This window comes from Parambassis ranga, chromosome 21 (genome assembly GCF_900634625.1).
Source record: "Parambassis ranga chromosome 21, fParRan2.1, whole genome shotgun sequence".
Lineage (NCBI taxonomy): Eukaryota > Metazoa > Chordata > Actinopteri > Ambassidae > Parambassis > Parambassis ranga.
The window spans coordinates 5,771,604-5,781,152 of record NC_041041.1 but is presented as its reverse complement, the minus strand read 5'-3'; the positions used below and the strand labels follow the sequence as shown (position 1 = coordinate 5,781,152).

Below are 9,549 nucleotides of genomic sequence, written 5' to 3'. Positions count from 1 at the left end.
TCAGATGTATTTGACTGGAAACAACAGCCTCTTAAGATGTTTAGAAATTTCCTTCATTTTCAGTCCATACAGGATTGGATTAAAGAGTGGCTGATACATGACTATTTGTAAAGTCATTATTAAACGTACAATCTTTGGAATTTCTGATTCTAGCTGCGCGGCGATAACGTCATACGCACACAAACAGGTGAAGTTAGTCAAAACGATTAAGTGAGGTAAACAGGTCTGTGTAGCTTTTCTCCTGACTTCTCTGCTGCTCCGATGGGTTATCATGAGTATCCTGGTGTATGTGAACAGAATGAAAAGCACAGGGATGATTGCAACATTCAGCAAAACCACCATATCTTGTATAAGCTGTCCTTTCAAGACATCACACTGAAGTTTGTAAACCGTATTGGTACAAAAAACTCCTTTCAGAGTAAAGCTGCAAAGTTTTTTATTAGCAATGATTCCAGCTGGCACCGCAACCTGAGAGGCCGGCAGGATCCATGCTAAAACCAGCAGAATGCTGATAGTGGTTTTTCTCATGATGTTCGGATATTGCAGAGGTTTGCATATAGACACATACCTGTCATAAGCCATGCCTGCCAACAGTAAGAACTCTGAACCACCTAAAGAGTAGAACAAGTGAAACTGAAGCAAACAGGCTTGATAAGAGATGATCTGCCTCTCCGATAGAAAGTCAATGAAAAGCTTCGGGTAGATGACAGTGCACAGAAGAACAGAGTTCACCAACAAAGCAGCAATAAAAATGTACATAGGCTCATGGAGGTCCGAATGAACCCAGATCAGATACACAATGACAGAATTGCTGCAGATTATTAGAATATATACTGTTAAAAGAATAACAAAATAAAGAAATCTATACTTGTCCACTTCCACATGACCATCAAGAGTTACATATGTTACATTTAGTTCTTCATCCATGTAGGCTGCCTGCTAGGCTGAATGGAAGAGGCAGATAATATCAGTGGTGAATGTAAGTAATACTTGTAACCTGCACTGTTCACTTAGTGCTACCTGTCATTGACCTCTGGGTCAGTCTAAACCTTTTTATTAGATTTCTTCACTCTCCATGGATCTCATTAAACCCCTGGAACTCCTACCTGTTCCTGTAAACAAACTTTGAAGGCCTCCGAAATTTGATGCTAAGTCCTCAAATTAAAAATAAAACTGAAGATGAGACAAAGTTTATAGGAGGGCGAGGCAAATGATTTTCTACTAACATGTTTGGAAAATTTTTAAAGGCCTTTTCTGCTTTAAATTTACTTTCAAGCTCCCGTTGAGGGTTCTTTGAACTATCAGAGCAGAATATGCTTGTGTTTTATTTCAAACCATGGTCTTTACCTTAACCGAATCCTGCTGTATTTGTGTATTTTATTTATGTATATTATTCATGTAGGTTTATAAAGCATTTTAAAGCTGGGACTAAGGAGGCTTTTTAAGTATAGAAATGATCACAGCAGCTTTAAAAGCCTGTGGTACATGTCCTGTAGCCAGAAACAGGTTGATCTGTCCTAATATGGAGTCTCCTTTCAGAGGAATAACATCCTTGAGGAGCCGAGATGGGATGGGGTCTAAGAGGCATGTAGTAGGTTTAGACTTAGTGATGCTGGTGGTCAGCTCAGGGAGGCCGATGGGCACGAAGCAGTCCAGAGCTAGATTAGGATCTGTTTCCTGAAGAAGCAGTGTATCCCCAGCAGTCACAGAGAGCTCATGGATGATTTGTTCTCTAGTATTAGTGATTTTATTGGTGAAGAAGCTCATGAAGTCTTCACTACTAAGAGCTGCAGGAAAATGAGGCTTAACAGAGTTGTGGCTCTTTGTCAGCCTGGGTATAGTGTTAAAGAGTAAGCATGGTTTGTTCTTGTTTTCTTCTATTAGTGATGAATAGTAAGTTGTCCTAGCTTTACGAAGGGTCTTCTTATACGTCAGCAAACTGTCTCTCTAGGCCCTCTGGGATTCATCTGATTTAGAGGACTGCCACTCTCCATCCTCTGTGTAGTCCGTTTCAATGATTCGATATTTGAGTTGCACCACAGAGCTAGACTCTTCTGTTTGTAGTTTTCTTCTTCAGTGGAGCAATGCTGTCTAAAACTGAGTGTAATGTGTCTGCAGTGTTGTTGACAATACAGCCAATCCACACCACAACATTCTTCATTTACTGTAAGCCTGAAACAGAGATTAAGGCCCACTTTGACTTTAATGTGGCGACATTTAGTTGAGATTTTCACCTCAAACAGACCTGAGAGCTCCAGTTCTCATTTATACAGACAGTAACAACATGTACCTTATAAAATAACAGACTTTAGAGAGACATTGTTACCAACATGAAATGGCGGCTCATTTTATTCAAATAAAATAAAACATGTTCAGTACAAAATCATTTAGAGTGTAGTGTTTTTTTCAGTGTCCTGCAGACGTACATTATCAATCCATCATTATGGGTGAGACTGCTTTGTGCCGATGCTTCCTGGTACCGACAGAAAGGAGGCTCAGCAGCAGAGTTCCAAATGTCACTGTCACTGTGCAGTCAGACTCAAGATACTTTCTCTTTACCAGTGGCATCACTCTTATCCTGGCACGTATTATATGCTGTCATTAATCAATACATCTTTACTGTGCAACATGTGAACTCTTCATGAATGAATATAGAACTGCTGTTAATCCTCATACATCAGACCCGTTTGACAAACAGCCTGTTGAGATGTTTATAAATTTCTTTCATTTTCAGTCCATATATGATCGGATTAAACAGAGGATGATAAATAACTGTTTGCAACGACATCACAAAACGTACAATCTGGGGAAAATCTATTTCCATACGCAGCAAAAGCACATCATACGCATACAGACAGGAGACATTGATTAAAACAATCAAGTGAGGTAAACAGGTCTGTGCAGCCTTTCTCCTCATCTCTCTGCAGCTCTGATATGCAATTATAAATATTCTGATGTATGTAAAAAGGATGAAGAGCACAGGGAAAAATATCAAATTCACAAGAACAACCAAGCCATATATGTTTTGCACAGCTGATCTCTCACAATGAAGTCTGAAAATTGTGCTGTTACAAATGATTCCTTTGAAAACAAAGAAACAGAGTTTTTTACGAGCACTAAGGATAACTTGTCCTCCAACTTCACAAGCAGGAACAAGCCAGGCTAAAGCCAGGAACACAGTGACTGTTCTTTTCCTCATGATAGATGGATATCTCAGAGGTTTACATATAGACACATATCTGTCATAGGCCATGGCTGATAGCAGTAAGAACTCTGACCCACCTAAACAGTAAAACATGAAGGTCTGAAGGAGACATGCTGAATATGTTGTGACCTGTTTCTCTGATAAAAAGTCACTCAGCAGCTTTGGATAGATAGCTATGCTGAGAAGAACAGAGTTAATCAACAAAGCTGCAATGAAAATGTACATCGGCTCATGAAGGTTTTTATGCATCCAGATGAGACACACAATGGTACAATTAAAGCACAATATTACAATGTATGCAGTAAACATAATCACAAAATAAAGATATCCGTATTTTTCCACCTCTACATATCCACCAAGAGTTATATATGTTTCATTCAGTTCACTGTCCATTAAAGCTGGATTGTTAATTGGACATTATCATGTAATCAAATTGTTTTTTATTCCGTTACCTGAGCTTGACGTGCATTAGATGTCAAAAACATAGACAGCCAACATGCTGAAAGAGCATGCAGTGTTGACTGGTTTTATCAGCATGAACCATCCTCCATGGATCTCATTAACCAACACTGATCTGGATTACCTCATAAAATTGTAGACAGAGAGCCAAAGGTTCTTTACATAACACTGTCATATTCTGATGTCCTTTGACAATCAAATTACTGCAGTATCAAGTTTGAGTTTATGCTGTGCTCAACATGTTTGTCACAGATCAGAATGTGACAAATAAAAAATCCATTTTGTTTATTATGAGACCCCAATCACTGCATATTACACAGATTATTATCATATGTAAATGACAGCTTGAGTGTTTAAGTGAACTGAGCAGATTTAAAGTGTCCTTATTCACACTGCTTTATGTATTGTGTGCATCAGCAGTAAGACCATGTAATCATCACATTAGCATACTGTATACAATAAATTGAATCACAGCATTCTTCATTTACTGTAAGCCTGAAGCAGAGATTAAGGCCCGTGTTTACTTTAATGTGGCCACATTTAGTTGGGATTTTCACCTCAAACAGACCTGAGAGCTCCAGTTCTCATTTATACAGACAGTAACAACATGCACCTTATAAAATAATAGACTTTAGAGAGACATTGTTACCAACATAATATGATGGTGACAGGGCTCATTTTATTCAAATACAATAAAACATGTTCAGTACAAAATCACTTAGTGTAATGTTCTATTTAGTGTGCTGCAGGCTTACATTATCAATCCATCATTATTGGTGTCACTGTTAAAGTAGACAGGGTTGCAGTCAGACTTGAGATACTTTCTCTTTAGTGGTGCATGTATTATATGCTGTCATTAATCAATACATCATTACTGTGTAACATCTGAGCTCATCATGAATGAATGTAGGACTGCTGTTAATCCTCATACATCAGACCCTTTTGACAAACAGCCTGTTGAGGTGTTTATAAATTTCTTTCATTTTCAGTCCATATATGATCGGATTAAACAGAGGATGATAAATAACTGTTTGCAACGACATCACGAAACGTACAATCTGGGGGAAATCCAATTCCATACGCATTAACAGCACATCATACGCATACAGACAGGAGATATTGATTAAAACAATCATGTGAGGTAAACAGGTCTGTGTAGCTTTTCTCCTCATCTCTCTGCAGCTCTGATATGCAATTATAAATATTCTGATGTACGTAAAAAGGATGAAGAGCACAGGGAAAAATAACAAATTCACAAGAACAACCAAGCCATATATGTTTTGCACAGCTGATCTCTCACAGTGAAGTCTGACAATTGTGCTGTTACAAATGATTCCTTTGAAAGTAAAGTTACAAATCTGTTTACTGGCATACACTATAACTTGCAATCCAACTTCACAAGCAGGAACAAGCCAGGCTAAAACCAAGAGCACATTCACAGTTGTTGTTCTCATGATAGTTGTATATCTCAGAGGTTTACATATAGACACATATCGGTCATAGGCCATGGCTGATAACAGTAAGAACTCTGACCCACCTAAAGAGTAAAACATGAAGAACTGAAAGAGACATGTTGAATATGTTATGACCTGTTTCTCTGATAAAAAGTCACTCAGCAGCTTTGGGTAGAGAGATGTGCTGAGAAGAACAGAGTTAATCAACAAAGCTGCAATGAAAATGTACATCGGCTCATGAAGGTTTTTATGCATCCAGATGAGACACACAATGGTACAATTAAAGCACAATATCAGAATGTATGCAGTTAACATGATCACAAAATACAGATATCTGTACTTGTCCACCTCTACATACCCACCAAGAGTGATATATGTTACATTTAGTTCGCTGTCCATTAAGAGTTAAGGGAAAAAAGCTGGATTTTAATTACACATTATCATATCATCAGATTTATTCCATTACCTGAACGACGTGTATTTGTGTATTAGATCAAATACTGTCATAAACAGAGACATCCAACATGCAGAAAGAGCATGTAGTGTTGACTGGTTTTATCACCATGTGTTATCCTCCATGGATCTCATTAACCAACACTGGTCTGGATCACTTCATCAGATTCTAGACAGAGAGCCAAAGGTTGTTTATGTTAAACTGTCATATTCTAATGTCCTTTGATAATCATATTACTGCAGTATAATATCTGAGTTCATGCTGTGCTCCGCATGTTCGTCACAGATCAGAATGTCACGAATAAATAATCCAATTTGTTTATTTTGAGACCCCAATCACTGCATATATTATGCATCTATTCTGGGGTTTCTTAAAGCATCATCTGTAAGTATTACGCTGTACGAACCGTAAGGTACAATATACACTGGCCTTTAAAAGCACGTTTGGTACTGTAAATGTGTCAGACATTATGCTAATCACAGTGCTAATGGCGATTCCTAATCGCTAAGCTAACGGGTATAACTTCCTGTTTACCTGTGTTAATCAGCTACATATAGCATGCAGTTGTTATGTTTTGGGGCATATATATACGCCTACTGGTTTTCCGCCTCAGACTGATATTTAACCTGTGTAAGCTAGTGGTGAGGGGCTGGTTGATAGCATATGACTCTACTAATTCTAGGCTGTCCACATAGCTGTGTTATGTGTGTTGTGTATGGCTGAGAACCAAAGCCAGCCTCTGTACAAAATCCCAACACAACGCTCCAACTAGGGGTGGGCGGTATGGCAAAAATTTTACGATTCTTTAACGGTAAAATCACGATCACGATTTTATAACGATTTGTTTTTACATTGACACTAATTTGCATGTTTCTGTGTAAATGACTTAAGGTAGCCTACTCTGTCAAGTCTCAAAAATTATCAGTAGATTTTAAAGGCAAACAACAACTCTGATAAAGTGCACTGAATATTAGTTTTCAATCAACATGAACATAACAATTACAGAACAAAATAAAGTTTTATTTCAAACAGGTTAAATAGAAGAATGTAATCATTTAAACAGACTGAAGTGTGCCTCCTATACAGTATTGAGACATAAGTAACTCTTAAAGTTCAATGTGATTTAGAACAAATGATCAAACTTTAATGGGAATCATATCTAAGGAAAAACGGAGCTGCTGCTGTCACCTCTGTCCATCGTTTACTAGAGTCCTCATATGGAGCATCTTCATCAAATGCCTGCGTTATCACTGTTTGGGTATAACGTCATTAACTGTTGCCTCTGTCTGCTTCTGATGTACACTCCCGTGCACAGAACTCCTCATATGGCCCTCCCACTGCACTCACACACACACACACACACATACACAGCAGCAGCCTGAATATAGGTGGTGGTAATGTTCAGAGAGGTGGGTGTGTACGTGCTCGTAGCATGACATATGATAATACATACATATACACCATTCAGCACAATATCTTAGAGCATTCATGAAGTCAGTTATAGTTTACTAATGTAACCTGTTTACACCTTCCACAGTAGCAGAAGGTGTATAACCTTAAACTGTAGTGAAAATTCATTGCAACCTTAAAAAACTTTACATCTAACTTTCAACCCTATACAGTGTCCTTAACTAAAAATATACAATTTGCCTTAAAACACGCTTTAAAATACTCCATAAATACCTCATTTAAAACTATATGAAAAGGTCGGAATGAAAGTAATCATACAATTATTGTCAGTCCATCCATTTTCCAACCATTTTCTTAACCTGTTTTATCCTGCACCACAGAGAGGGCTACAGCTTAACCCAGCTGTCAATGGGCAAAACATATACCGTTCTAACAAACAGCCTCCTGAGGTGCTTATAAATTTCTTTCATTTTCAGTCCATATATGATCGGATTAAAGAGAGGATGGTAGATTACAATTTGTAATGACATCACAAAACGGATGATTTTGGGAAAATCAGTCTCCATCCGTAGTAACAGCACATCATACGCACCTAAACAGGAAAAACTAATCAAAACAATCAGGTGAGGTAAACAGGTCTGTGTAGCTTTTCTCTTCACCTCTCTGCTGCTGTGATAGGCAACAATAAATAATCTGATGTATGTAAAAAGCACAAAGAGCACAGGGAGAATCATAATATTCACAAAAACAACCAAGCCATATATGTTATGAACATTTGATTGCACACAGTGAAGTCTGCCAATTGTGCTGTTACAAATGATTCCTTTGAAAGTAAAGTTACAAATATTTTTACTGGCATACGGTATAAGTTGGATTAATACTTCACACGCAGGAACAAGCCAGGCTAAAGCCAACAACACAGTGACTGTTCTTTTCCTCATGATAGATGAATATCTTAGTGGTTTGCATATAGACACATATCGGTCATAGGCCATGACTGCCAACAGCATGAACTCTGACCCACCTAAAGAGTAAAACATGAAGAACTGAAAGAGACATGTTGAATATGTTATGACCTGTTTCTCTGATAAAAAGTCACTCAGCAGCTTTGGGTAGAAAGATGTGCTGAAAAGAACAGAGTTAATCAACAAAGCTGCAATGAAAATGTACATCGGCTCATGAAGGTTTTTATGCATCCAGATGAGACACACAATGGTACAATTAAAGCACAATATCAGAATGTATGCAGTTAACATGATCACAAAATACAGATATCTGTATTTGTCCACCTCTACATACCCACCAAGAGTGATATATGTTACATTTAGTTCGCTGTCCATTAAGAGTTAAGGGAAAAAAGCTGTATTTTAATTACACATTATCATATCATCAGATTTATTCCAGTACCTGAACGACGTGTATTTGTGTATTAGATCAAATACTGTCATAAACAGAGACATCCAACATGCAGAAAGAGCATGTAGTGTTGACTGGTTTTATCACCATGTGTTCATGTGTTATCCTCCATGGATCTCATTAACCAACACTTGTCTGGATCACTTCATCAGATTCTAGACAGAGAGCCAAAGGTTGTTTACGTTAAACTGTCATATTCTAATGTCCTTTGATAATCATATTACTGCAGTATAATATCTGAGTTCATGCTGTGCTCTGCATGTTTGTCACAGATCAGAATGTCACAAAAAAATAATCCAATTTGTTTATTTTGAGACCCCAATCACTGGATATTAGACACTGCAGTTTAGACTGGGTCAGGCTAAACCTTTTTATTCGATTTCTTCCCTCTCCATGGATCTCAGACTCCTACCTGTTATTGTCAACAGACTCTGAAGGCCTCCAAAGTTTGATGCAAAGTCCTCAAATGAAAAACAAAACTGAAGTTGGGACAAAGTTTATGAGGGCAAGCCAAATGATTTTCTATTGACATGTTTGAAAAAAATTTTAAGGCCTTTTCTGCTTTGAGGTTAAATTCACAGGTCAGGCTCCCAGTGGATTCTTTGAACTATAGGAGCAGAATCTGTACTGTTACTAGCAGGTGATGAATGAACTCCATCATCACCGGGATAACTGAACATGAAGTTGATACTTCCAGATCTTGGAAGCAGCCACTGTTCATGTATCTGCCACCCACATGTTATGTGTTGTTGAGGGTGACAGACGAGAATATTCACGAATATTCATGTCATGAATGTTTGTGTTTCATTTTAAACCATGATCTCTATGTTAGGGATGTCCTGATCAGGTTTTTTTGACCTCGAGTCCGAATCTGAGTCATTTGATTTTGAGTATCTGCTGATACCGAGTGCCGATCCGATACTTTCAGGATTCTCCAAAAAGGCACTCATTGCAGCAAAATGTGTGTGTGAACGTGTGTGTGTGTGTGTGTGTGTGAGACGCTGCCGCCACACTGGGAGATTTCACACAGTCTGAAATCACGTAATCAGGCCCGATTTCCGATCACATGATCGGCTCGGGACATCCCTACTCCACGTAACCCAACCCAAAGATCGCTAGTCCACTTGTTTTCTTAACAACCACAGTGGGGC

The 9,549-nt window shown here is 38.2% G+C and overlaps 4 protein-coding genes across 4 annotated transcripts; all 4 read right to left on the bottom strand.

Annotated features, from left to right (window-relative positions):
* Positions 1–927, bottom strand: LOC114426868 (olfactory receptor 6N2-like). The gene has a single exon (XM_028394528.1). The coding sequence runs from the start codon at positions 925–927 to the stop codon at positions 1–3; it is 927 nt and encodes a 308-aa protein (XP_028250329.1).
* Positions 928–2,677: 1,750 nt separating this feature from the next.
* LOC114426510 (olfactory receptor 6N2-like) lies at positions 2,678–3,598 on the bottom strand. Its single transcript, XM_028393966.1, has one exon. The coding sequence runs from the start codon at positions 3,596–3,598 to the stop codon at positions 2,678–2,680; it is 921 nt and encodes a 306-aa protein (XP_028249767.1).
* A 998-nt stretch (positions 3,599–4,596) lies between these two features.
* Positions 4,597–5,517, bottom strand: LOC114426470 (olfactory receptor 6N2-like). The gene has a single exon (XM_028393901.1). It carries the CDS (start codon positions 5,515–5,517, stop codon positions 4,597–4,599), a length of 921 nt encoding a protein of 306 aa, XP_028249702.1.
* Positions 5,518–7,368: 1,851 nt separating this feature from the next.
* Positions 7,369–8,322, bottom strand: LOC114426867 (olfactory receptor 10K1-like). The gene has a single exon (XM_028394526.1). The coding sequence runs from the start codon at positions 8,320–8,322 to the stop codon at positions 7,369–7,371; it is 954 nt and encodes a 317-aa protein (XP_028250327.1).
* Between the last annotated feature and the right edge of the window lie 1,227 nt (positions 8,323–9,549).